We start from the raw sequence: 27,231 nt of genomic DNA on the forward strand, positions 1-27,231 counted from the left end.
AGTGTGAGCTTGAGGCTTGCACTAGAATTAATTTATAAATAGATTCCCCCACTGTGCATGCTGTGGCATTTTTAAAGACAATTTTAATTACAGGATTATAATTTTAGGATGTTTTGGCATACTGTCACTGTGGCTGGTAACAGGTATTCAATTAAAGAACCAAGAGTTCCAGCCTCAAAATTTCCATCCCAGCAAGGGTCTGAAGAATCATAATTTGATCTTATTTTCAGATGGCCTAATGAAACTTGCAGGCACACTTGCTCTTCAATCCTCACTTTGTGTTGAGTCTATCCTACTTATTAATGTAAATATTGTAAAAAGAATAACAGATTTTATAAATTAAGCATGCCATTTTTGTTACTTAATAAATATAAATGGAATCGATTAATATTTTAAAAAATTTTGCTTTTTAGTTTGTTTTAAAGCACTTCTGGTTAAAGGCCCATCCAGATCTGCACTATTTTATTTATTTATTTATTAATGCATACAAATTGATTACATTGATCAAAAGTGACAGTAAAGACATTTATAACATTACAAAAGATTTATATTCCAAATTAATGCTGTTCTTTGAACTTTCTATAGATCAAAGAATCCTTAGAAAAAATGATCATGGTTTCCACAATAATATTACACAGCACAACTGTTTAAAAAATTGATAATAATAATAATAAACGTTATATTAGAATGATTTCTGAAGGATCATGTGACACTGAAGATTCAGCTTTGCCATCACAGGAATAAACTGTATTTTACAATATACTGTATTCAAATAGAAGATAGTTATTTTAAGTTTTTGATCAAATAAATGCAGACTTTGTGAGCTTAAGAGTCTTTTTTACAAAAACATGAAAAAAAAAAAATTCTTAATGGCTCCACTGCACAACCCTGAAGCACAAATATGATACTACTGAAGCTAGTTCTTTACACCTGCACGAAACTGTGACTCTGTACAAAGCCTGTCGCAATATTGTCACACTGCATATCATAATATGCTCTTGCTTCTTCTACCAACCTGCATGTATGTTGATAAAAGATGCCTTGTCTCAAAGCAACGCTCATGTGGATATGTAACACCTACTCAAAATAAGATTTTTGGGCCATTGGTGGCTTTTATTGTTAGATTGTTTTTTTTTAATATCCCAATAATCCTTCTGCTATTTTGTCCACATTTATTTCTTTTTCAATTAGCTGATGATTTAGTTGATTTAATAGCACATATGTAAGAATAGAACCAAATGGAGATAGTATTAAAATACATAATTTTCCTCTGTTAATCCTATTTGTTTAACTTCATGGTGTATTAAACTTGTGATTAGAGAGGAACCTGAATGAACAAAGGGCAAGGGCCTGACATCTTTATTATGGCCCTGGAAGGCCTGTCAAGCCTGCATGTACATTAGCTCATTTGAATGCAATGTGAGGGACTATACTTCATACAGTACTTCAGAGCTGTGCCTGCTCTGTACCCAAAATGACATAAGTCCTTATAGGATTACTTAAAGTTACGTCAATTTTAGCATAAATATGCAAAGCACGTTCTGAGTATAAATCTTCTTCAGAAACAAGCATTAGCCATGTGGCTCTGGCACAGTGTTTAATGACTTTAGTGACTAATTTTACTGTTAATGACAATCACAACAGATCCTCAGTTTGTCTTCATTTGACCTGCGGTTTATTAACAGTGTGGCATACAGGCCTATACAGTGACGATAACGTACACTGATGCTAATGCATTAAAAAAAACACAGCCCTCGCACACATGGCAGGACAAATGTGTCTAAAAAATGTGTCTTGCCTCTGAAAGACATGGCATGTGGCATAATTGAGATGTACATTATTATATAGGACTGTCAGAATTCCTGGCTCTATTTGAGGCTTTCACATGTGCCTTCATGTGTGTTATGAATGCAGAATGTGCAGTTAATTATGATGGTGTCACATGTGTTATATTTACTTGTGACAATGAATGAATGTTTCATTCTGGCTTTAAGCAGAATTTGCTTAAATTTGCTTAATGTTTAAATCCTGATTTTGTTATACAATATGTGTCATAATTGGTGATTGTACACAATTTATGATGCTATCACAGATTTTAATGACATTTCTTATATTGTACTACATTCAACTCATTGCATGAACTTAATCAGCATTTTGACCTTTCTCTATCTAACTCTACCTTGTTTTATTGTCAATTGATCACTTCTTTAACAGGAAAAAAGTTAAGCAAGAGATCCCAAAAAGAAATGTTGGAAAACACAACCTGCAAGTATCTTGTATTGTCTAATCCTACACTTGTCCTTCCTGTAGTATTGCTGTGTTTTGCATTAACTGTAGCTTGTAGATTTAAAGCAATATTCAGCACTTGATATAAATTAAGCACTATTGACCGCATCGGATGAATACTGTTGATTACCACAGAAAATAACTTTGATTCCCTGGCTTTGTTTATGAAACCCAAAGAAAAACCCATTGCATTAATGCACTTAATGGATACCCATGGGGTAAATGTATTGAATATTTAAGAAGCAGAAATGTGAAGGTCATACTTTTCTTGAAGCACTTGAATTATTCAGTAAAATTGATCTGTTTAATTCGTGTTTTTGTGGCAGAAACCTTTGATTTAGCATTATCAATGAAATTCCTGCGTGACGTTTGTTCCATAAACAGCATTTTGTAGACAGTTCCATCCTTTGCTTATATTCTTGTGAAGATATTCGACTAAAATTTGACTGTTTAAACTTGGGTTTACCAACTTTTTTAACCCAGAAAAGTTAAGCAGCTCTAGTATATATATACTGTACCACAGATTTTAATCATAAGTTTGCTTTGCTGTACACTATAGGCTTCCATTGTAAGTACATTAGTGTAAAAGTGTTTTTCCTTTGTTTTCTACAAAATAAGGGACAGATTAAAATTATTTTCTCTACTGATAGACAGTATGCCACCGATAAGCTTGATGTAGATTTAACTTAGAATCTTCCCTAAATATTTGACCTAAAATTGCTTTGTGGTGCCATGTGCCAGTTAAAGACTGTTATTACATTAAAGGATAGTTAATCCAATTATTTCAATCACTTACTCGCCCTCATGTGTCATTCCAAACCTGTATGCATGTTTTTCTTCTGTTGAACACAACGAAGATGTTTTGGAAAATGTCTCAGTGTTTCTGTCCATACAATGAAAGTGAGTGGAGTTCGATGTTGTTTGGACGCCAACATTTTTCAAAATGTCTCCTTTTTTGTTCCATAAAGGTTTGGAACAACCGTAAATGATTTTCATTTTGGGTCAACACTTCCTTTAAATAAGGGTCTTAATCAAAGATGTCCATATTTCTCATTTCCAAATATTATAAAATATAGTATGAATTGTATATAATCTAAAGAAACAAATAACATGAAGCCTGAGTAAATCTAATAGGATTAGTATATAAATATGCTCTCTCTTTCATTCCCTCACACACATACTGTACCACATCCCTCCCCCACCATCATCACACACCAACCATTATTTCTGTCCATCTTCTTTAATCTCCCTTTCTCCTTCCTCAACCCTATTTTATTCCTGCTCCGTTTGGCATGCACTCTAACGTCATCTGAACTCTATTAGCATTACCCAGCAGCCCCATCTTTCTCTGTCAATGTCTTCCTGCCCACATTAATCGATGATAAAACCTCCCAGCAGACGTTGCCTTAAGTGACTTGATCCACCATTGCAACAATTAGACTAGTGGCCACTTTTTTACATACACCCGTGTCTCAGACAGGCGCCATGCTGCTAGAGGCTGGTTCAAAGCCTAGCTTTGGTGTAGAGGCATTTAACATGTCAATGACAAAGAGTGCAGGGCAAAATGACATAACAAACCCTTCTTATCCTAAAGGGAAGACAAGAGGAGCCTCCTTGCTGCCGAAAGGAGCTCGCAATGTGTATCTGAATGAAACAGAGGATTCTAGAAATGTGATGGGTGAGTGGTATCATGCTTTGCAGAGGAATGGGCATTGGTAGAGAAGGCAACATTAGTGTTTTAATGTTCTTGTGTTGCAAAATGACTCAAGGCCCTGCCATTCAGCATTCTTCTTAATTAGCCTTACATAACAATCGTTCACGATCTTCATTTTCATCTGACATTGTTATTTGAGCTTCTGAAGGATATGTCATCTATTCACATGGGTGTGAATGTATGAAATGAATGGATGAGGAACCTTTTGTCATGTTTTGATGCTTGTCTCATAGGCTTGTCATGACCCTGCTTGATGGACAGTTGCAATAGTCTGACTGTTCAAATCTGAAAGCTTTAGAAATGTACTACTGTAGAAATGCCTTCTAGTGATGCCCATCTCTGCAAAGATCAAACCGTAGTAGAACATCTTAGCTAACTAATTGCTTCTGCCATCTCTCCCTTTGCCCTTTTTCGCCATTGCAAAGGTTACCTAAAGATGTTTCTCATTCCTCCTGGGGCTAGACATGTGATCATACAAGAACATGAGGCTTCTCCTCAAATTCTTGGTAAGTGATATCTGTCCGTATGTTTCTCAAGCTTAACAGCAAGAAGATCAAATGCATGTTTATGTATTCTGTGCTTATTCCGGGTAACTGTGCATAATGGTTCCATATCACCCCAATACATGTCCATCTCACCAATGTATTCACATAAAAGAGCTTGTGTATTTGCCTGGAAGTGCATTAGACAGAATTAGTCTCACTGATTTTAGAGACAATCACTGTGCCCCACAATTTGTCTGTGGCAGAATGGGCGTTTTCAAGCCATAAGGTTTATTACGGAATTTACAGTGGGTTTTAGAATAGTTTTTTTTTTTAAAGAGTAAAATCATGTTTCACATTTTGTTCCACAAGTAGCTCAAACTTGAATTTTAAAACCAATTTGTGGTTTTAATGCAGAAGTTGCTAAAATGTTGTACTACAACTACTCAGAGTGTGCTTTGATGAGTTAATTAATGTTAATGTGGTTAAACAAAACCTGAACATCTCTGTAGCTCAAACAGTAGAGAATGCCACTAGAAATGCCGAAGCTATGGGTTTGATTTCCAGAAAAAGCAAGAACTGATAAAATGTGTGCTTAAATGGAATTTAAGTTGCTTTGGATAAATGTGTCTGCCATAGCATAAGTGTTAATGTAAAGGAAAGTTTATTAAAGTGATGTTAACCACAGGCTTTATTAAACTCATAAATCAAAAGCGCTATTCTAGAAACCCATTAGAAATCCTGAGACAACTCATGGGGAATTAGCTCTCTCGGTTGGCCGGCTAATTCACATTGTGACGGTACAGCTCCATTTGCCATCAAATTGTGAGCATTACTCTGTTGCATTTCTGAGCTTTATGTGATATCAATACTGGAGACAGTTCCATTGCAGAATGCGAAAAAAAATACTTTCAGTGCTAGTTCTTGAAGGGGTCATTGGATGCCTATTTTCCACAAGTTGATATGATTCTTTAGGTTCTTAATGAAAAGTCTATACCATACTTTGGTTAAAATTTCTTAATGGTAGTGTAAAACAACACCCTTTTTACCTTGCCAAAAACAGCTCTTTTCAGAGCAAGCCTTTTTGTTGTATGCTGCTTTAAATGCTAATGAGCTCTGCTGACCCCGTCCATCTCTTCTGTGGGGTGACATGCAGTTCTCTGAGAGACTGTAAACTTTAGCCGCATTTAGCTGCGGAACTTGCTAACTAGCACGTTATTAGGAAAGGCGATTTGCAAAGATTCATAAAAAAAAACCTTATACTCACTTCTTCTGTAGGCGAAGCTCGATCACGAATGATTCGCGTGAACATAGACGCATTTAGGTAGATCGGGGGCACATTCCCTTCAAAAACAAACGTAATCCACTGCGTCTTCAGTGGCTCAGATGTCGGGAGTAAATGATAACTGCTATGTTCATTATTACATCCAACAACAAAACAGTTCAGTCGCTTAGGAGACATTCTTGTCTACATCTGCTCCGGCGTTGAAACAATGGCAGACTGATGACAGCTCACTCAGGGCGGAGCTGTGATAAAATTAAAGACTGACGCCACAGTCAATCAACAATCGTGGGAGGGGCCTGGGTATGTGTGACGTCACACTGGCAGGAATCTGAGAACGGCTTGATTTGAGAAAGGGGGAATGATTTTAGGAGATTATAAAAAAACACTGGGTGGATTTTTATAATTATAGGGTGGTTGTGTACACACACTGCCAACACACATTTATGTTCAAACAACATGTAAATGTGCATTTCGCATCCGATGACCCCTTTAATTTTTCTAAAATCGCTTGCTTTCTTTGAGGTCCTTTCTTAATCAAGGTTTCTTTTTTTCTCTCTGATCTGTAACAGTAAGAAAATATTGTCTTGTGCTTTACAGTGTCTCTTTTAACTGTATGCAGAGTTAAAAGCCGAAGAGACAAATACATTGATTGGCCCATTTTCTTTATTCTATTCATTTTGAAAAGTCCACACAGGCAGCAATTATCACTTTGTAATGCACATAACTGAACAAGTTGCTTTTATTTCAACAATATTACCCTTCTTATAATTGCTTCTCCATAAATGTAGGATTTGAATATGAATAATACTCCTCAGTAGTTGAACTTTTAATTAAACCTAACCTTATTATAATTAGTTAGATAAGATGTTCAATGCCTCACTTCACTGTCCCAGTTAACCTTCCAAGAGGTCTTCCAAAGGTAATTCTGTTTCAATAATACTTTCCTTTGGGGGTGCTTAATAGCTTATTAATAGGCGCTCTCACCGCCGCAGCCCGGGTTCGATTCCCGGTAAGGGAATGCTCTTGGGGAAGTCGTGGCCTAATGGTTAGAGAGTCGGACTCGTAACCCAAAGGTTGCGAGTTCGAGTCTCAGGTCCGGCAGGAATTGTAGGTGGGGGGAGTGAATGTACAGCACTCTCTTCCACCTTCAATACCACGACTGAGGTGCCCTTGAGCAAGGCACCGAACCCCCAACTGCTCCCCGGGCGCCGCAGCATAAATGGCTGCCCACTGCTTCAGGTGTGTGTTCACGGTGTGTGTGTGTTCACTGCTGTGTGTGTGCACTTAGGATGGGATAAATGCAGAGCACTAATTCCTAGTATGGGTAACCATACTTGGCCACATGTCACGTCACACAACTTAACTTGCAATAATTAGATTCCTTTGTAGGTCAAAATGCTATAGTTTAGAAGTTTATATGTACTTTATGTACAGTGTATATATACAGTATATATGTCTCCATTAGATTTGGTAGACATTTTAGATTTATTATTAAGATAAAAAGGATTTATTTGCATGGTAATTGAATGATTTAGGTAATGTATGTTACATGTGAATTCCCATCATGCTTGCTGTTACATGTGAATTCCCATCATGCTTGCTATGATTAATTTTATGATTAAGACCTTTAGCGCATTCTAACCAGTTCCGTCTATTTGTCAGTCATCAAATGGGCAGGAAAAATTAGCCATTTTTATTTAGTAAATAATTCACACAAAAATAATCATGTTCATGTTTAAAAAACAAATGGGGCATTCTTTTCTTTTAAAGATCACAAGTGGAATAGCAAGAGTTTTCAAACTGAATGGTGATCACAAATTTCAAGTCAGATTTTAAAGATATTTAGTAAATAACAACTTAAATTTTAATGCAACACTCTGATATGGTTTGTAATATAGCATACAAGAAGAAATTTTCATTCCTGGGTGAATTATAATTTTTAAGGTTAAGATTTTGTGGATATGCTGACAAAAATTAAAACAAACTACTCATGCTAAGCATGTACAGTAGGAAATCAAAGGTCAACTTTGATTTCATTGCATCAAACCTTTTGCACAGTCCTGCCTCATATTTTGTTCATTATTATTTTAACATTACAGACAAAGTACTCCATATTTATTGTTCTGGAACGTAATCTAATTTTTCATATTACAAGTGACATTTGATGACTTGTAGCAATGGTGATTGGCTTGACGTGTGCACAGCTTTCCTTGTAATCACCATTGACATTCAAGCGAATCACAACCTAATCGCTCTCATGCTCTGAGCCATGTACTTATGTCATTATGTCAGTGTGTCACATCCTCATAGCCTTGCCATATAGTTCAACAGCATTTAATATTAGCATCATGTTTCTGAAAAATGCAATAAAGCTTTTAGACATTGAAACGTCACATAAAAAAAAAAACTAATTGTTTTGATAGTTAATCATCTTATTCAATGGCTGATACAATGGCTTAATTGAACAGAGTGATCCAGATCATTTTGTTAACTTATTATCCCTGAACTGTTGTAGAGCTGTAATTAATCACTGATTGCAGCTATCAAGAACCAGGCAACTGGGCATTACATTCTCAATGGCAAAGGAGAAGATGCGAGATCTCGGCGCTTCATCGAGATGGGAGTGGAGTGGGACTACCTCATTGAGGACGATGTCGAGACTCTTCACACTGATGGTCCTCTACATGATGCAGTTGTTGTTCTGGTAAATAAAACGTTCTCATTTTAGGCTTAAAATAAGATATGTAATAGTGTGATATATTCAATTATTAGCAAGCTTGATAGGTACCATATTGGTTATTGGCCAATATTTGTATTTTTATTTATTTTTATGTCGAGTAGACTGATACTGGATATTAAATTTTGAATCTCACTTTCCCTATTTTAACATTTGAAATATCTTTGTCATCATCTGATGTTTACTTAAAGTTAATATTTAATAACACTAATAATTCAATAACAGTTAAAAGGTCATCTTTAGCAAATCACAAAATTAATATTAATTTTAATACTGTACATTATAATGTTGTGATGCCTAAAATTAATTTGTAGCATTTAAAAAGATTGATTGTAGGTTTTAGAGTTTTTAGTTCATTTTTTATTTAGACAAGTAAATTTTTAACAATTCAATTTTAAATAACACGCTTTTATTATGAGCCATGAAAATATGTGTCCTTATTGGCCAGAATATGTGTGAACTTTTTAAAGGCATGAATTTTGGAGCCATTTCCTTTTCCAACACATCTTTATGTCTTTATATGAGGAATAGAGCGAAACTTTGTGCCAATTTTGTTTCCTCCTTATGTTCCCTCCATTCACTTTCTTTATTCATGCTTCTAAGAGGGTGTATCATGATTCAAATTAAGTGCCGATTTACCCCTTTGTCAAAGGCCAGTTGCACGGCAACATATATATTCCCTCTCATTTCCTTAATTGAGTTCAGAACTCAATGGGATGGGAATTGTTTGGTTGGCCATAGCAACCATTGTGTAATTTAATTTTCTGTAGTTGCACGTGTGCAAAGAATAAATGCCATTCACAGATGTTCAAAGACAAAGAGGTGACACGCTTTTCCTTCCCTTTCTGGCATTAAAACGTTCTGTCTTCATTCTTTAATTGGTAAGAAGGAATAATGGAATAATTATGGATTATGCCGAACACAGTCCATAATTTGAATAAGTATGTTAATGAAAATGCAAGGCTTGCTAATCATGACTTGCCATGATAAAAATAGAATAAAGACAAAAAAAAAATAAAAAAAATACAACACTGCAGAGTGTGAGGTAGAGTAAGCGCAGTCTTGGATGAGTGTGTGTGATACTTGCAGAGAGCCTAACACCTCCCCACACACAGTATATGGTGTTGCTCATCATGCTTCACCATATACTGTCCTGACCAAAGTCACAGCTGATGTCAGTCGATTTTTTTCGTGTTCATCAGAAAATCCAGACTCAAAGCAGCACACTTCTTTTTCCTCATGGGCATTTCTGACAGAAGTGTAAAGCTGACATTTGCAGCTTGGAGTTCTGTAGAAGGTGTTTATAAATCTTATTGGGTGCTAGTTGGCATTTATGCTGCTGGTAGCCCTGAAATCATTGGTGGTCATGCACAACCTTAGAAAATCTGATCACAATCAGATTTTCTTGCTGCTAAAAATCATATCAAGATCAGTGAATATGAATACATGAATCAAACTAATTCTGAATGTGCTAATTTGCATAAAGTTAAACTGGGCACATCTACATTTGGCACTGGAAATAATCAACGCTCACTGAATGTTTGCAACTATTGTGATTGACCCTTTAAAGGATTAGTTCACTTCCAGAATAAAAAATTCCTGATAATTTTTATCCCCCCCCCCATGTCATCCAAGAAGTTTATGTCTTTCTTTCCTCAGTCGAAAAGAAATTAAGGTTTTTGGAGGAAAACATTCTAGGATTTTTCTCCATATAGTGGACTTCAATGGGAACCAATGGGTTGAAGGTCCAAATTGCAGTTTCAGTGCAGTTTCAAAGGGCTCTACACAATCTCAGCCGAGGAATAAGGGTCTTATCTAGTGTAACAATCTGTCATTTTCTAGGAAAAAAGAATTATATACAGTACTTTCTAACCACAAATGCTCATCTTGCATTAGCTCTGCGATGCGCGTCCGTGACTTCACGCATTATGTAATGCAATATATTTCCTCTTCTACTGTTAAAGGCTTGGCTTGGTTTTATCTGACATCTATTGAAGCTGTGGTGTGTGTGAACTGAAGGTCCTTGAGTTAAAGGAATTTTAAGTGAACATCACCCATCTTTAAATGTGTCAAAGCTTAAGCTTTTTGTCTCTCTAAACTCATTCTTCAGCCTGGAGATCAGAGCCCAGTGTGAATGTGGAAGGTTACTAGGAAAGCAACATTGGGTTTTGAATGGGTTTTTCAGTCATGCGTTGAAAAGAAGCTACGAGTGAGAGTGCTTGCTAGATAGAGATGAGTGGAGGTGTGAGGTATTGTGGTGTGATGAACAGTTTAGAAGAGAGAATAAGAACATCTAATTTTACTTAGTAACACAAAGAGAAAAATATTGATGCAGTGGGATGTGATAAGACAAAAACAAATGAGGCAGGTCATGCAAAAAATAGCACTTATAAATAACATACAGCCTTTGGGAAATGGAGTTGTTCGTTCATTGGCACTTTGCATATGAATGACAGATTTGTGAAAAGAGGGAATACATGATTGTATCAGTATGAATTATTTCATTGTAGTTGAATCGCATTTACACTGGAGATGACTGGAAAGAAGGGCCCTATCATACACCCAGCGCAAGGCGCGGCGCAAATGTTTTTGCTAGTTTCAGCCCGACGCAGTTCTCATTTTCCCGTCCTGCGCTGCGTTGTTTAAATAGCAAATGCATTTGCGCCCATTTGTGTGCCCATGGTCTAAAAAAAGAGGTGTGTTCAGGCGCATTGTTGGCGCGTTGCTATTTTGAGGAACTGAAAATAGACTGCGCCATAGACCAACTCAAACCTGGTCTAAAGTCTGGCGCAATATTTTTTCTTTATTTAAAGAGCGCTTTACTAGCAAAAGTGGATTCGGACACGTCCTGAGTGCACCTGCGCCATGCGCTTTAGACCATGCGCTTAGATAGTTAAAATAGGGCCCGAAGGGTTTAAGTGACTTTTCTCCAATTTGCATAACTGCATACATGGGAATGCTCGGGTTATGAATATTCATGTTTTGCTGTTGGTAGAGGTGTTGTGAGTTTGTGAGCCTTCTGAAGTTATCTTTAGTGATAGTTTATTATATGATATGACCTTTGTCTAAGCTGTTGCAATGGGTAATGAGGATTAGATTGAACATTTGCATTACATTTGAATTCCTGACAGATGTTTTCTTACTAAAACCTGATGTCCTCTTGTCACAATTTCATTTGTTGGGGTTTGAGACTAATTTCAGGGACTGTAATAGATTCCTTACGTCATAGGACAAATCTGCCAGTCCTAGATAACTTGGATCACATTGTCATTGATTTTTGGGTTGCATTTTGAAATTTTGGGTTGCAACTCTGCAATGTGAGGCCTGTCTTTTGAGATATCAAGAGGAGCGCAACAGTTGATAATACAGTGTGTTCATGAGAGTGCAACAGAGATATGTTTGTACGACATTGTCTATAGGATATGCATCATAAATATTTAGTGATTTTCTTCCTGATATGATCATACTTTCCTTATTTTCCAATATTACCACATAGGTTTGCTTAGGTGTGTAGATTAGATGTAAATCATACAGCCTACATACGTGACGCTTGGCTTTTACCCAGTGCTTCACTGAATTAATATCATGCAATCTGTCATTATTCTTGTAGCTGAGACAGTACAGCATGGTGCAAGTAACAAAAAGGTCATGGGTTCAATTGCCAGGGAATGCTTAAACTGATAAAACTTTGGATAAAAGCCAAATGCGTACAGTAAATGTAACTAATAAATGTCAATTCTGAAAGACAAAAAAAAAAAACTCAACAAAATGAGTAAAAATAATTGTTGCATACACTAACAATATAATGTGATAAAATATAATACATATATAATATAGATAGCATACACTAAGACGATGATGTGAATAGGCCTGATGACTTATGCAGAATTTCTCCATTAAATCACAATTCTCTCTAGGAGAAACAGCTGAGATATTAAATACACTTTTCTATTTTATCATTTGCTTGATGTGAGGAGTGGTCAGAGAAAAGAGTTTTCTTAATCGTGCTTAATCAGGCTTAATCATGGCATCTTTTGTAGAGGTCTTAAGTCTGTGAAAAACTTTAAATGGTGATGTGATGTCCACTGTTTTGAATGTGATACACACTGTTGGCATCAACTTTTGAAGGTTTAATCTAAAAAAAAAAAAAGACAATAATATTTGGTTGGTAGTAATTTTTGTACAGCCACACAGAAATATGTTAATGATTTTCCATAAATAATCAAACAAACGTTTTTATGCACTTAACTTTTTAGGATTTACGAATAGTAAGTTACAGTTTCTCTGTACAGTCTTGCTTCAGGCCAATCTTATAATTTAGCTGTCTCGCATGAACTCATTTCAGGTCATGTCACAACTCAGTCACACAATTCAGCTAGATTAACTTGAATGCTTTGACTTGTCAAAGCACAAAAGTTCTTATACTTCCACTATGCAATTCCACTTGAATGTTTCCTACTTTACCTACCTACTTTATATAAAGCGTTTATAAGCTCATGGAAAGACACATTGACATTTTCCTGTAAACTGTATTACAGTCCATAATTCATCAATTCTTTAATGACCACAAGCCATCTGGGTTCTCAGGCTGCAATGCCCCAAACCTTGATATTTCTACCACCAAATGTCATTGTTTGAATGAAGTATTTGGTTCTGCTAAAAATGATTTGATTTGAATGCTGTGATTTTTCTCTTTGATGTCCTTCCTTTCCCCTTGAGGTGAATTCACAAACACTGACATCAGCCAATTTAGAAGATATGTGGAGATCTTTAGATGTGTTTTAAGCCTTGCTTGCAGAGAAATTAACAACCTACACAGAGCAAAAACAATGTTGATTGTCTTCCACTTGGACATTATCAGTGGATTTATACAGGCCAGTGTTTTTAGTAATGATGTAACCTTTACACACACAAATTAGTTTCTGATCAGTGTGTAATTCATATGAATTCTGTTTCAATTTACAATGACAAATGGGAATGTATTCAGTACACAAAATACACTGATGTCTGATATGTTTAATCATATCCTTTTCATCAGTTACTACTAGTTACCTCAAATTTAGGTAAAATTAATGCAAAAATTTGAGAATTTGAATGGATTCACCACCTTTTTCTCACCATCAAAAAATGCTAAAATTACTTTGAATAAGTTTAAAATTGTGTGGGCCGGCTTCTGAATGCTAATCTCTAACTTGCATATTGATTTTATATCAGGTTGGAGACATATTAAGAAAATAAGAATCACTATTAGAATATGAGTATCTGAAGTACGCATGAAATTAGAAGTTACAAGAAGTAAAATTAATGCAAAATTGAAACAACTCCACAAGCTTGTGGAGTAAAGCTTGTCATGCTTGTTTCATTTTCAAATGTAATTAAACAGATCCTCATCTGAGTCCTCTCACACAGAGGGCAACACATAAATCTCTTACATATGCATGAACAAATGCTAAATCGCTGTGTGCACAACCAAAAGCCTGTAAATGTCACTGTGCTATTTCTGATACTTTTTTCCTCTTTTTCATCTCCATTAGATTTTACCTAAAGACAACGAGACAAGGTCCACGCTAATGTACAGATACATCATCCACGAAGATTCAGTGCCCCTTAACAACAATAATGTCATTCAGGAGGACACATATGAGTGGGCACTGAAGAGCTGGTCCCAGTGTTCAAGGCCTTGCGCTGGAGGTAACGTTCACTTTCTTTGATCTTTCAGATCTTCTTGGTAACTCAAATATATCCATTTATTTGTATAGAATTTTTCAAAGCAGCTTTTCAGAAAATCATGATGTTAAGATTTATATTATCTTAATGTCTTGCCTTAAAGCTGCACTTAGCAGATTAGAGCTGGGTGATGATATAGTTTACATTTTTCAACGATACAATCAATCGAGCAGTTGAGTTAGTATAAACTGTCCTATGTGAGTATACTGTATGTATGCATTGTGAAAAAGGTGTTAGATATGTTCAACTATTATCTAACATTAAATTAACCTAGTAATTTACAAAGTATCTAGTTTTAATCATATAAAATGTCTCGACCTTCTCAATTGTATCCAATTATTCAAATTAATGTTATACATAATAATTTTGTAAATTTATATTCAGTTCATTATAAATGATTTTTACTCATTAGCTTATTCATTTCTACTTAACTAATAATCGTCACACCCGAGAAACAACATCAGGGTCTATTGAGTCTTTTGAGATGAATGAGGGATTTCAGTCTCGCAGCCCAGATTGTTGATGACTGGTAACAATACACATCATGTTTCTTTTTGCTCTTTCATTTTATTTAATCTTTAGGATTCCAGTACACCAAATATGGGTGTCGTAAAAAAGGTGACAACAAAATGGTGCACAGAGGCTACTGTGACGTCAACAAGAAACCCAAACCTATTCGAAGAATGTGTAACTTACAGGACTGTACGCAACCACAGTAAGTCGAAATGAAACTGATTTTAATACTTCTCACAATAACTGTAGTCTTTTCCGCTGAAATGAAAGCTGGAGTGGCTTGTCATGGTACAGTACAGTACATGATTTCTTATTTCATCACATGTAACTCAATCTAAACATCACTAAATAATGTATAAGCACTCATGCTTCCCCAGTCTAGCTCGGAGAGCTCAGAGCTGGGTTTTGATTGCTTAATACCATTGGGAGGTCTTGTTTCATTCATTTCTCTTGTCAGAGGCTATGAAGAAATCTCAGAGTGTGATTGTGCATGTATGTTTTTAATAGCTGGGAATAGTTTGCCTCAGCCTTTAGTTTCTACTGAATGTGTAGCCTTGGATGATTTTTCGAAAGAAAACCAGAAATATAGCTGTAGCTGCTTTTATTCTGTTTTTATCCGACGTGTGTCCATAGCCTGCTTTTATGACTAACACAAGGAATGTATATAAGAATTATTAAGATGCTTCTGTGTCAACTTACACAAGTCACTGAGCGCACATCATCTCCGCACCATGAACATCTTTTTCATTTAAATATGCACAGTAGGATGTAAATGGCGTGTATTGTACATCACAGCATCACAATCCCACTGCCTCTCCACCTATTAGCTTTGACAATTTTTGAGTACTCTTGTTTGAAGTGCTCAAAGAAAAAATAAACATTCAAGTTTTTAGTACTCTCTCAAGCAGTTATTCAGCTTTTATCAGCCATAGCTGCATCTGCCATAGGCTCACTTGATTTAAATATCAGTTTTGAGAATATATCAGTGCGTATTTGAAGGCAGCAACAAAAGCAGATGTTTTTTTATGCTCTGCACTTTCTGCTATTCATAGGCTTATACGTCTTCACAACAGATCCAGATCTTTAATAATCATAACACATGAAAAATGTTTATATGTGACCTAATTGTTTGTAAATGGAAATTACATTTTTCCTTCTGTTCAACCTTCCAACAGAATTACACCTGAACTGTAAAGTAATGTTGTACTGTTTGATTTATATCCATTTATATTACACTGAGATTTGCCATCCATCCCAATTCTTTGAGCAATGGTTTCATGTGTGCAATGTTTTCCTGTATGTCTGAAAAACTCATGGGCATCACTTTGCTTTTTTTGGGGGGGGCTGACTCAGCTGATGTGACACTTTCCTATTTCGATTCTGATATTTCCTCCGTGTACCCATCAGTCACCAGGGCTCCTCCTCCTTCACATCTGCGGAGGATGAGATTGTGCCTGCAGTTCTTCCTGCTTTTCCCATTCCCTTTGCATTTGCTTGTCCTAATTTTCTCTTTTATCTTCTTCACTCTTGAAGCTGTCTCTGCAGGTGGTGGCCATTTTAGTTTCCCCTGCCTCCTTTGCTTCCTTTTTAAAAAGCTTTTTTGCTGTAAAATATGTGGGAAATAATTAAACATGGCAAAATGTGTGAACTAAAACACCCATTTCTTAATGCAAAAAGTGTTAATTAAATTAACTTGCATATTTAATAAACATGCAAGGAGTCAGGAATATATCTCTTCATATCATAGTCTACGTTCTTCTCACTCTGTTGCAGTTTTGGTGGCTTGTTTTATGAACAAGCTTGGGAGAACATCTGCATTCTGCCCAGCGATGTCTTCAACAGGCAGAAAATCTCAGCCTTCCCATCCATAGACTAGACAACCAATAATTATTGATACTCATGTTTATTGAAAAGCATAGTTCACTCATAAAAATAAAAAAATCCCACATAGTTTGCTCACCCTCATGCTGTTTCAAACCTGTATGGATGGGGAACAGTGGCTCAAGCTCCACGTTGCTTGACATTTGTGGTCAGCTTTCTTTTATTATTTGGAAAAGAGCAGTATGGACATCCTATTATAAAAAACTCATTTTGTGCACAGTGACAGAAAGAATGTCATAAAGGTGTCAAAGGACATGAAGGTGAGGACATGATGACAGAACTTTCATTTTTGGCTGAACAGTCTCAACTTCATCTTATCAATTACACTTCTGTTTGAGCTACAGTATTCGGCATGCAACCGAAAAGCACCCTAAATCCATTTGAACACTCCAGTATGGTACATTAATCCTGCAAATGAGACACTTCCAGGGGTACGTAAGTGCCTCGCATCCTTTAGCGTCTAATCACATCCTTTAAAGGATGATCTGTTGACTTCCTTGACATATGTATTTACTTGAAAAAAAGCATTAACCTGCTTGTAACATGTGGACTTCCTAACCATGTTATGTGGCTGTTTATTGTATTAAGCACATCATTGCAATCAAGAATGATGCTGATAACATGATTAAAATCACATGAACACGAAAAGCACTTTGGAGTATGCACATTACGATGGTAGGAGATAGCTAGAAGAGCAGCGTTTTGCACTAAGCCATTAAAAATAAATTTTTACAATAAATGTAACGAAGGTTGTTAACCTTTCAACACAACTACTTCATCTATGCAGATGTCAGTGTATGTTCAAGGTGTAATACATAAGAGCAGTAGTACATGCTGCACTCTTTAATTATGTCAGTTCACACAGGTCAATGATGCCTCCACTGATGCACCACGTGGATTAGTTAGAAAGTCACAAACAAGGCACAAATGACCTTCGGTAGTGCTCTCTGTTACACAGGCTGGTTCAGCCGCTGAGCTATCTCCTCATTTCCACAAGCGTGCTGTGGAGGGGGTGGCAGGTCGATTATAGTCAGTAGTTTTTACTCTCTTCACTGATGTAACCTCTGGTGGGCCTACAGTAGTCATTCACTGATAATATGGCATCGATCATTAACCAAAAAAACTGATTTAAAGGGTTAGTTCATCCAAAAATGAAAAAAATAATGTTGGTCTCTGTGGGTTTTTTATCCCTACAATAGAAGTCAGTGGTATGTTTTGGTGCCCGTTGACTTCTATTGACCTACTGAGACATTTCTCAAAATGTCATCTTTTATGTTCCACAAAAGAAAGCAAGTCATTGAGGTTTAGAACTACAGTACATGAGGGTCAGTTAATGATACCAGAGTTGCCATTTTTGTGTGAATTATCCCTTTAAACGTTGTGAGGTAGTTGTCCGATGCTAAGCCGTCTTTAATACATTGTCGGCATTGACCAGGTGTCATGTGTTCTGCTGTAGATATATTCTTAATGACTGTATGATTGGTCTTGAGGTTTATGAAGGAGCTACAGCTGCGTCCCACTTTAAGTTCATCAGGCTGAGCATTTACATTCTCTGATCACATTCTGGGTGCTAAATAGTCCATCTACTTTATTTTATCTGACACAGATTTGTCAGCAGCTGGTCTGTCTTGAGACAAGGAATAATGAATGGGAGCTCCTGCTGTTTAAGCAGGAAATGTGTGCAGTTTTATAGTCCTGAAATAAGGGGGTAGACCTGCAAATGATAACACTAATCAGACAGATAAGGATAATTGAAAACTGTTGAGAAATTTTTCAGTTAGAATGATTCAAATTTTGAACATTGTCAGCATTTGTCTTTTATGTATTTCTTCACAAATTCATGATTTATAATTTTGGTTTCTAAAAAATAGAATTAAGATGATTATCACTGTCTCTGTTGACAGTGGCCATATTTTTTTCTTTCGTTTTTTATCGAAACTCAGGTTTGAAACAACTTGAGGATGAGTAAATGATGACAGAATTTTCATTTTTGGGTGAACTATCCCTTTTAAGGTGTGCTATAAATGAATAGTGCTGATAAACATCTGTTGAGATAGCTGATGAGATTCTCATTTGAAACTAAGTAGAGGTTTAGACATAGAAACAGTATTTGATACATCACAACTTAAAAAGCATATTGAACCACATTTCATTTGTCTTCTGACAGATGGATCACAGAGGAGTGGGAGCACTGCACTAAAACCTGTGGAAGCTTGGGATACCAAATCCGCACCGTGCGCTGTGTCCAGTTCCTTCATGAAGGCACAAACCGCTCTATCCATAGCAAGTACTGCAGTGGGGAAAAGCCTGAGATCAGGAGGCCATGTAACAGAGTGCCCTGCCCAGCCCAATGGAGAACCGGGGCCTGGTCAGAGGTATATTTTTCTTAAGATCACATGATGTTTTGTTTCTATGAATACAAAAGTTGTCAAACATTTTGAGAGTAGCATTTTGGGAGAGTGAGAGTATTGGTTCAATTGTATTTTGCAAAGCTCAGCAGAAAAAAAAAAAAAGATCTGCAAGCAGTTTTAAGTGTAATTGGGCTTGAAATTATTGTGAGATTACAAAATCTCATTTGAAGAATGTGTTTAGCACATCAGAGCGATTGTTTTTTTCAATCGAGAAACGCCTGGGGAAAAACAAATTAGCACTAATTTACTTTCAGTTCGTACTTTTTACCTTAAAATCAGAACCATTCTCCTGCACTGATAATGTCCATGTGAGGTCTGACATTTCAGTTGATTTTATGTCAATAGTGATTTTAAAATTCAACCGGAGGGATTGTTTAATGACAGTGACCTCATTACCCAACTGTGTCAGAATTTGAAGCTACAATCCAGGCTTTGAGTGTTTTATTGCCAAGAAGTCTTTTGATGAGCTCAAGCTAGTATGCAGTTGGTAAGTGCAATCCTCTAGTGAGCAAGCTTATGAGGTATTGATTTTGACCCCAAGCAAATGGATTTAACACCATGCTCTATCTATGCACATTGTTGTCAAGTCATTGATCAGGCTGACCATAAACTCCTACTGTAAACTGGACATTAGATGCATAACAATTTGCATATTCATGCACTATTCATTTATGACATTTTGTTGTATAAATAGTGTGTGTTCCAGCTGAAAATTCCAAAAAGCATGCATTTACAAATGCATTTAATTAACCAAAAAAAAGAGCCAAGTTTCTCCTAACAAGCCATGACCGCAACACACAACAACACATTGATCTCTCTGTTTTGGAAGTGTCACTTGTAGAGCCCCGTCCATTTTGAAATCTCATTGGTCTAAAGTTTAACGATACATTAAATGTCAAATATCTTCTGTTAGACTGTGATTGTGTCCTCTTGTGCAGCAGTTTTGTGTTCAGTGTGGACAAACAAATTGCGGTGTGATTAGGACACAGTAAGAGATGTTTTAAATACATATGTATCTATCTGTAGTGTGGTTCCCCTAACCTTCTTACTTATCTCTCAGTGCTCAGTGTCCTGTGGAGAAGGTGTGGCGCGACGTCTGGTCACATGTCGTATTGGAGATCAATGCACCGGCGAGAAGCCCGAGTCGCACAGGCCCTGTAGGCCAGGACCCTGCCATGGTAAGACAACATGGACACCATTGCAAATCCTGAAACACAAAGCAGGGAATTGGTTTGGGCAGAAAGCAGCACAGGGACAAAAATCTTTCCTCATCAGGCAATTTTATGGTGTCTTGAACGGCTGAACTGTTCATGTCGTTCATTGAACAAAAGCAAGCCTGTTGAAAGAGAATGGAAAATATTGCACAATGCACAAATTCATCTGCATTGATGAAATTATTCATGGTGCTCTTAATCACAGTTAATTTCCCAGAATGCTTTTGTGGTCTGTGAACTTCTCACCTTCTCTCTGGAGAAGCTTGTTTACCCAGTCTTAGGTGTCTGCTGAGAGCTTTTATTTAGACACACATTACATATGAGAAAGCTATTAATTAGGTCGCATAATGCCTACAAGCTTGAAATTAACATGAGGTTTTGGCAGCGTTTCTTATTCATGAATAATATACTCTTTTTCAACATTTCTTCCCAAAGCCAGACTTTTGCTTTTTCAAACCTCATGAGCTAGAAATTGTATTTATCTTTGCATTTAATGCAACATGTTTTACTCCGGTGCCTACAGCACAGAAAAATCACAGTTTCTTTACGAACATGAAAGCCTGACTTTACCGCTGCTCTCGAGAATTTTCTTCCAATCTTTTACTGCTAACGCTCAGCTGGTCAGCATTATTTGTTAGAACACAGTGCGTCACAAGTCCAGTGATAAGAGTGAGAAATCCAAAATAAATCTCAGCAGACATCACCATGAATAGCACTTTCTTTATGTCTGCTTGCATGACGCTTCCCCTAGTTTCTCTTTAATGGCTTGAGCCGCACCTGGATGACATCCATCTCGGTGGAAGGTTAACACATCACCTACCCTTTACAAATGGCACTCTTGCGGCACACTGCTTAGCTTTTCAGCTGTGTACAGTATAAAGCAGGTCACCTTAGGAAGCTGGAGGCATTTTGTTTCTTTTCAGCTGTAAAAGAAAAAACAGTTGGTGGTTCACCTGATGACAAATAGTCGGTAATCCAAATTCAACCTGAATGGCTCTTTTCATGACTTATATTAATTGAAAGACCTCATGACCTCTGTATTTTTTTGTGGAAGAGAGGAGAGAGGAACAATAAGGTAAAACTGAGGGGAACAGGAAATTACACAAATCCAGGTCAGCCAGACATAAGTGTCACAATGTAATCTACAGTTTTGGAGATTACTCCACTGATTTATCACTAATTATGGAGAGTTCACCCAAAAATGAAATTCTGTCATCATTTACTCACTATGTTGTTCCAAACCTGTATGACTGAATGAGTTTATTATGTTGAACACAAATGAAGAATACAATAAATGAAGACTTTTTAAGTTTCAAAAAGCTTTCAAAAGCACCATTTTATGAGTTGAGCATATTTCCAAGCCTCTACTCCTTTCCAGTTGACAATACATTCTCAACAGCTGTTTATGAGCACTATTCATTCATAGCATAGTTAAAAAAAAATTTTTTTTAAAAACAACTATCCACCTTTTTCTTCCCGTAATAACGGGATAACCATATATATATTCTATGGGTCTAGCTTCCGGTCTCATCCGCTTCCAGCTGTACAAAACAGTTTGTTTTGCTGCTTGATATTGAAAATTGGTGTGTCTTACCATATTATTTTAATGTATTATCATAATTATGAACACACTGGTTTGTAGTTCAAACCGTTTTACCGTTTACTTTAACGTTGTTATTCTTTCTCGTTATTTCCCTATAACAGCTAATGAACCAGAAGTCTTGCCCATAGACTTACTTACGCTTTGCAGATGGATAGTCTCCGGGCTCTGGTCCTGGACACTAGTAATTTAATGATTTAGAAAAGATGACTCACTGTCTGGCCAACTGAGATTTTGGTATGGAGATAAAGGTTAGAATCATGATTTTTCAGTAGTAGTACAGCACACTGTGAATGTATATCAGCACCATTTGTTGTTTGCTTTTAAGCTCTGAATGAGCATTTGGACCCAGCAACTTAGAGATGCGACGTCAGACTTAACAAAAAGAATGACCAGGATAATGTTGAAAAAGTGACAGGAAGACAAACTGATTTGGGATGGCATGAGGATGAGTAAATCATGACAAATATGGGTGAACTCCCACTGTGGTCAAAATTATTAGGTGAAATACTGTCATAATTGTGCACGGACAGTCTATTTTACTGTATGTAAAGATAAATAGTTTCTTCAGTATTTGGTAATATTGATGATAAAGACCCTGAGGATTCAAAAAAGCTGAAATGTGGAAATGTTCTGTGACAAAAAAGAAAAAAAAGGCACTGTATAAAACCTGCTGCTTCTCTGACAGATGAGCCATGCAGAGGAGACAAGTCCATATTCTGTCAGATGGAGGTTCTGGCTCGTTATTGCTCGATACCAGGTTACAACAAGCTCTGCTGTGAATCCTGCAGTAAGCGAAGTGGCACTTTTGCTCCTCTTCTGCACGAAGTTGCTAACACGGAAGAGGAACTTCGCTTCGGTTCAGCCTCCCAACTTCTGGAGACACTCTCAGCCTCTATAAATGGAACTCTGAAAGTCTCACAGCTACACCAGCAGGGATCCTTGTCACAAGGCCAATTTTCCAAGCAGACCGCCACTCTCCCGCCTCGCAAACTCAATACCGAGAACAGCAAGACTCAAAAGCACCTCAAACTCGGAACAAGGAATCTGCCTGCAATGACGATCCATAGCTTGTGGAACGAGGATGCCGCTAAAGATGCGCCATGGCAGCTGGAAAGTTTCCAAGAGAGTCAGTGGCCAACAGCATCATCCGAGGTGGAGAGATGAAGGCTAGTTTGTCTCTTCTTTTTTCCTCTGGACTCTCTCTTATTTGTTTGTCGTAGACATTGTGTCTTACCATATTATTTTAATGTATTATCATAATTATGAACACACTGGTTTGTAGTTCAAACCGTTTTACCGTTTACTTTAACGTTGTTATTCTTTCTCGTTATTTCCCTATAACAGCTAATGAACCAGAAGTCTTGCCCATAGACTTACTTACGCTTTGCAGATGGATAGTCTCCGGGCTCTGGTCCTGGACACTAGTAATTTAATGATTTAGAAAAGATGACTCACTGTCTGGCCAACTGAGATTTTGGTATGGAGATAAAGGTTAGAATCATGATTTTTCAGTAGTAGTACAGCACACTGTGAATGTATATCAGCACCATTTGTTGTTTGCTTTTAAGCTCTGAATGAGCATTTGGACCCAGCAACTTAGAGATGCGACGTCAGACTTAACAAAAAGAATGACCAGGATAATGTTGAAAAAGTGACAGGAAGACAAACTGATTTGGGATGGCATGAGGATGAGTAAATCATGACAAATATGGGTGAACTCCCACTGTGGTCAAAATTATTAGGTGAAATACTGTCATAATTGTGCACGGACAGTCTATTTTACTGTATGTAAAGATAAATAGTTTCTTCAGTATTTGGTAATATTGATGATAAAGACCCTGAGGATTCAAAAAAGCTGAAATGTGGAAATGTTCTGTGACAAAAAAGAAAAAAAAGGCACTGTATAAAACCTGCTGCTTCTCTGACAGATGAGCCATGCAGAGGAGACAAGTCCATATTCTGTCAGATGGAGGTTCTGGCTCGTTATTGCTCGATACCAGGTTACAACAAGCTCTGCTGTGAATCCTGCAGTAAGCGAAGTGGCACTTTTGCTCCTCTTCTGCACGAAGTTGCTAACACGGAAGAGGAACTTCGCTTCGGTTCAGCCTCCCAACTTCTGGAGACACTCTCAGCCTCTATAAATGGAACTCTGAAAGTCTCACAGCTACACCAGCAGGGATCCTTGTCACAAGGCCAATTTTCCAAGCAGACCGCCACTCTCCCGCCTCGCAAACTCAATACCGAGAACAGCAAGACTCAAAAGCGCCTCAAACTCGGAACAAGGAATCTGCCTGCAATGACGATCCATAGCTTGTGGAACGAGGATGCCGCTAAAGATGCGCCATGGCAGCTGGAAAGTTTCCAAGAGAGTCAGTGGCCAACAGCATCATCCGAGGTGGAGAGATGAAGGCTAGTTTGTCTCTTCTTTTTTCCTCTGGACTCTCTCTTATTTGTTTGTCGTAGACATAGACTTTTAACATTCATCTTTCCCTTTAGATCATCCTCAAGATATTTAAAAGCAAGAGAGAGTAAAGTGCTGGTTCACTTTCAAATGTTCTCAATTCTCCCGCCAGCAGTATTTGTTTTGAAAACACATTTGTCAATCACGCACTGTTGTGATGGGGAACGTGCCAAAGAAGTTCTTACGATGATCCTCTTAGCAGCCTGGTCTATGGGGGTTTGGTGCACGTATATTGAGACTACAGTGGTACTCGTGAGGAAACGCTTGTAGTTGTATTAAACTTCACAATCTTTACGGTTTTATTTTTACCAGCTCCAAACATGTTTGACCAATTAATATTTATGAACGTTCCTGTAAATACTGTATATGGAAAATGTCAGTATTATTTTTACAAAAATACAAACTGAGGATTTTTAAAAATAAGAGATTCAGGAGCATTATCGGTGCTTTTTATATTAAGAACACTTAAATAATATGCTAGGAAATGTGCTATCAGCCACAAGTTCAGCAATGATGAATATATACCAAAACGGTGTGAGCCCCAGGAACAAATAGCCATAAAATATTTACTTTTCATTCCAAAATGATTTCATTCATGAATCAGCCTCTCAGCAAGTCATCGATCAAATTAATTCTCATAGACTGTGAAAACTGTGTTTTTTGTTTTCCTCCTCATTTTGCCATGTTGTTGAGGCTTCTCTTTAAAATTGCTTCTTAGATTTCCCTTGTTTTGTCTTATAAATTCACCCTTGCAGCCAGAAGTTTATTTAGCCAACAACAAAATTGAGCGTGAACATCATTAAAAGCAGCTTCACCACGATGTAGGAGACCCATCATACATATTGTGAGATGAATTGGATGTTTAAGGCCAGATTTCTGGAGATCTTATACTGTGAGACACTGCACAAGTGTCCCATACTTGTGCTCTGCATTTAACCCATCCAAGTGCTCACTTACAGCAGTGAGTAGTGAACAAGCACGCGGAGCAGTGGGCAGCCAATGCTGCGGCGCCCGGGGAGCAGTTGGGGGTTCGGTGCCTTGCTCAAGGGTCTCACCTCAGTCATGGTATTGAGGGTGGAGAGAGCCAGAATCCCTGCCGGACCTGAGACTCGAACCCACGACCTTCGAGTTACAAGTCTGACTATCCATTAGGCCACGACTGCCCCCAGTCACAAGATATCTCACTTGTCTGAGGGAGAGGAAAGCTATTTATTTTTTTATAATTAAGGATTTTATCACAACCACAATGCATCTGACTGCAATACCAAGGGAACCAGTTAGTCTATCAGTGGAGTTCAGCTGTTCATAACTGTACACACATTCACCCGTGTGCCACTGTAAAGCTATTGTATGTATTATTGAGAACTTTAGAGTATTTATTAAGATTCAAAGTTCAACATCATGTCTTATGTGCAACATTATTTGTCATTTCAGACCAAAAATACAGACTCCCATTGAGAGTAGCTCACAAAAGTAGACATGTGAATAACCGTATTGTTGTCATTTTAACTGCCATTTTAGATACAAATAAGACACATGCTCAGTTGTTGAGATGTTAAAAGTTAAAGCTGTTTCACAGCCATTTTAGAATAGAAAAATTGTGGAGAAAATCCTAAACAAAGCTGTCATTTACAGTGATTCATATTGTTCTTCACCCACAAATCCCCCAATCCTGCACGAAACTGCTTTACAGTTAATTCGTAGCTTTTAAAAAAAAAATGTATAGTGGATTTTGATCCTCTAGAATAGACAATAGTTGTATCTGCATACAGATAGTGTCAGTTGTCTTTGAGCATTGTTAAACCAATTAAAGCTGAGGTTAATGTTGTGTGCATCACAAAAAAAGCTTTCATTTTATTGTTCACTTTCTGCTAATAAACTGTTGCTAATATTATCAACATGCTTTCAGAGACCCAAAAGAATGCGAGATAGAAGAAGTTAATTTGACAATCCCTAAGCCACAGACAGACACCCAACATAAAGGATAAAGCATATTTATCCCCACAATTCCAGGTTAATTTAAGTGTCAATTGGTGTTCTGTCTTACAAAGACACTTTCAGTTGCCGCTTGAAGTCATTTCTTTTTGTTTTAATTTGTACTTTTGTTAGTTGTAATGGAAGTGTACACTACTGAGGCTGTTTGTTGTAATGGGGAGCACATAGCAATAAAGAAAGTAATAAACACCATGCTGTCTCTTGAGGGTATTTTTTTAGGTTTGCTTTATTTTTTTCATCAAAGGTAAACTCATATTTTATCCTTTTCACTACAAAGCCCTAATAAGACTCTTTACACTTAAAATCCATGTTTATAATCCTACAAATGGTGTCTTCCAATGTGTTTGTGAAAACAGCAATAGCTTATTGCATACAATATAGTGTGTATTCAGTACTAAATAAATCCTACTAAATGTATTATATAAATCCTGATATCAAATGTACTGTATGCTGAGATATGTGTGCTACTGATGCTTTGAGTCTGTCTTTAAGTTTGCACCATTGTTCCCTTCACAACACCAAATGTAATGAAATTGCTCATGATTGAAATTTCCTTTGCTCTGTTTATAATGGATGCTCATATATACTTTTCTATAGAAGTCAATTATTTCACTTAGGCCAAACGTTTTATTACAGCATTCAATTGCATGAGAGCACTTCCCTGGTTCTGTATATGGTTTTCATATAAAAATATAATTTGGGCTTCCAATTATTTTCCAGCTCACCATACCGTCAGGCTCAAAATTGCTACAGTATATTATGAAAGGCTCTAATTTCTGTAAAGACCGATTCAGATTAATGAGCCAAACATCAGGATGTTCATTATTTTCTGAATGGTACTTAAAGATCACCAAGATCATTACAATTTTACATAAAAGGGCATTCTAAATAAACTAATTTTTAGTATGAGTAGGATATTGCA

General features: G+C 37.0%; 1 protein-coding gene across 2 annotated transcripts in view; it reads left to right on the forward strand.

Annotated features, from left to right (window-relative positions):
- The window catches only part of LOC107755736 (A disintegrin and metalloproteinase with thrombospondin motifs 3-like), a 107,459-nt gene extending 82,167 nt beyond the window's left edge, over positions 1–25,292 (forward strand). The window contains exons 16-23 of one of the 2 annotated variants that reach the window (XR_001641734.1): positions 4,426–4,506; positions 8,308–8,471; positions 14,039–14,195; positions 14,814–14,946; positions 18,793–19,000; positions 20,097–20,214; positions 22,539–23,075; positions 24,319–25,292. Coding sequence is in view for 1 of the 2 variants with exons in the window: in XM_016572623.1 (XP_016428109.1) it covers positions 3,881–3,964; positions 8,308–8,471; positions 14,039–14,195; positions 14,814–14,946; positions 18,793–19,000; positions 20,097–20,214; positions 23,782–24,260 (1,343 nt within the window). In the remaining variant the exon portion in view is untranslated. Of the gene's footprint in view, positions 1–3,880; positions 3,965–4,425; positions 4,507–8,307; positions 8,472–14,038; positions 14,196–14,813; positions 14,947–18,792; positions 19,001–20,096; positions 20,215–22,538; positions 23,076–23,781 lie in introns of both variants that reach the window. The other variant, XM_016572623.1, reaches the window with a different exon arrangement.
- The last annotated feature ends 1,939 nt before the right edge of the window (positions 25,293–27,231 follow it).

This window comes from Sinocyclocheilus rhinocerous, unplaced genomic scaffold (assembly GCF_001515625.1).
Source record: "Sinocyclocheilus rhinocerous isolate Xijiao unplaced genomic scaffold, SAMN03320098_v1.1 scaffold171, whole genome shotgun sequence".
In the NCBI taxonomy this organism is placed as follows: Eukaryota; Metazoa; Chordata; class Actinopteri; order Cypriniformes; family Cyprinidae; genus Sinocyclocheilus; species Sinocyclocheilus rhinocerous.